Source organism: Chrysochloris asiatica, unplaced genomic scaffold (genome assembly GCF_000296735.1).
Source record: "Chrysochloris asiatica unplaced genomic scaffold, ChrAsi1.0 scaffold00045, whole genome shotgun sequence".
Classification (NCBI taxonomy): domain Eukaryota; kingdom Metazoa; phylum Chordata; class Mammalia; order Afrosoricida; family Chrysochloridae; genus Chrysochloris; species Chrysochloris asiatica.
Genome location: NW_006408563.1, coordinates 7,625,560 through 7,627,893, shown reverse-complemented (window position 1 = coordinate 7,627,893; position 2,334 = coordinate 7,625,560). Strand labels below are relative to the sequence as shown.

Here is a 2,334-nt window from a genome sequence, read left to right as displayed (position 1 = left end):
AATACCTTTGAAAAGGAAAAAAGAAACAAACTCAGCTTAATTTCAAGAGTTTAGCATAAGGTGTAGAATGCAGGTCACATTTAATAGTTTATGAACACAACTGTCATAAATACAAAATAATAAAGAAAAGTACAATGATGGTAGTTATTATCAGGGGTAGAAAACCTTGTAAAAACTGTAATCTAAATGATTTCTGAAGTGTTGACCTACAGGTCTATGTAATCTGAAGATTCTCCATTAATTTCATTTATAATCCATCTCTACCGTCATATTATCATTCATATTCATGCCCCCACATGGGAAGTAGTGGGTGAGTATCTGTAGGAATACAATTTATTGTCTGCTCCTCCACTCAGAAGTAACTATATAAAGGGGGAGAAAAAGACAAAAACACATAAATAAATGCAATTATTTCATATGTGATAGCCAACTTGCATAGAAAGTATAGAGACTAATTGCGTCAATTTTTACTACTACACACAATATAGTATATTAAAGTGAGCATTTGAATTTGTTTAAAATGTAATAATAGACTATTATACTTTTATGAAGCATTTACTAAGAAATGTAAAAAAGTTTGAAGGATGGTACAGCTGTTTTTCAAAAGTTTTTAGAGGACATTTAATTGCTTATAGGTAAATGAATATTACAAATGTCTCAATTAGCCCTAGATACTGCATTTAGAAAGAATTCTAAGGCAGTAAAAGTTTATGTATATATTCCAACCAAACAGTGAAGGATTCTTCATATCAAGGATCAAGCATGGGCTGGGATGAAAGGAGATGGGGATAGGTCCCTTGTGATACAATAGTGAATAATTGCTATCAGGACTGACTGTGAGAGTTGGAAATGTAAACGTAGACGTTTTGTAGCAAAAGGAGGGGAGTGATTGACTTTGCAGTCCAAGAGCGGAGGTCCCTGGGACCATCAAGAGAGAAGAGCGAGTGCAGTGAAGAAACTGTGACGCCAGAGATGGAGGCAGAGACGATGATGTGGAGAGATGGAGCAGCTGGGAACTCTATATCTGGAGAAGGAGAGGGGCTGTGTGCTGACAACCAGGGGGCAGTCTTGCAGGGAATAACCTTTGGTTGGCTGATGATGCATGGAGGCAATTGTAACCACGGCAATAAAATGATATATGATAGGATGAATGTAAGCTATCACATTCACAATAAAACATTAAAAAACAAGGATCAAGCATGCCTCCTCAGTATACAGAGTTGATAAGCATGGGCAACTTAGACTTCGGCATCGAAACTAGGGGCAATATAAAGGCACAACGTGGCTTGCTTACAAGCTTTCATGAGGGTGTTTAGTGTCATAATGAGGAGAGTGAACAGAAATCCCCGAGTAGTTTTCCGCTTGTCCAGATGGGTCTGGTGATGAGGGGGATAGGATTTTATGTTTCAGTTGTGAGTAACTTATCAGGTCTAATGGCAATTGTTACAACTGTAAATGTAGAAGATGTGTAACTAAAAGGGGGCGCATTTAATCTGTCATTTCAGGAACAGAAGACCCTAGGACCACCAAGAGGGAAGAACATGAAAGGAGAGAGGGATCCAACTAGAGAAGAAGTAACACCAGAGATGGAGGCAGAGGCCGATGGCAGAGAGAGACAGAGCAGCAGAAGACTATAGGCCTAAGGACTGAGAAAGGCAATGTCAGGGCAGGAGGCTGGCTTGCAAAATGTACCCTTTGGACATTTAACAAATATATTATTTTTAATGTGGTATGTATACATCAAAAAAAAGATAATGGAGGTAAATACTATTTTCTGATGGTGCATGGAGGGGATTATAATCATTGCAATGATTTTCTAAATGTAAAACTGATGATCTGCCCTGTAAACTTTTACTCACTAAATTCTCAATAAAAGCTTTAAATTAAAAAAAAAAAAAAGGGCTTATGTGTAAACATAAGAATAATTTATAATTCTTCAAACACATTTTATAATCCAAACATATTTTTTTAAGGTTTCCTTAACTGGGAAATATTTTGATCCAATTAGTCTGAATTAACAAATTTACAGGCTTAAAACATTTTGTAAAAATACTCATGAAGAAACAAGATGACAGAGAGGATGAAAGTGCATTGAGGAGCTCTGTAAGCAATAACAATGAATACCAGACCAAGCAGGCTCAGGGATGGTGCCTGAACTCTGAACCACATATAAAGGAATAGAAGGTTGGAAGGCTTACAGCTAGGGGAATTTTGTAGCAGAAGCAAGAAATCCACTGCTTTCTAATTCAAAATGCTCAGCTGCTCCTGGAGCCACCATCTTGGGTGAGACCAAGCGGGGGAAGGATATCAGCAGCCAAGGATGCCTGACAGAAC

At 37.7% G+C, this 2,334-nt stretch overlaps 1 protein-coding gene across 1 annotated transcript in view; it reads right to left on the bottom strand.

Annotated features, from left to right (window-relative positions):
• Positions 1-284: 284 nt before the first annotated feature.
• The window catches only part of WDR12 (WD repeat domain 12), a 22,863-nt gene continuing 20,813 nt past the window's right edge, over positions 285-2,334 (bottom strand). Inside the window, exon 13 of the mRNA XM_006861974.1 lies at positions 285-362. Coding sequence (XP_006862036.1) covers positions 285-362 — 78 coding nt within the window. The remainder of the gene's footprint in view (positions 363-2,334) is intronic.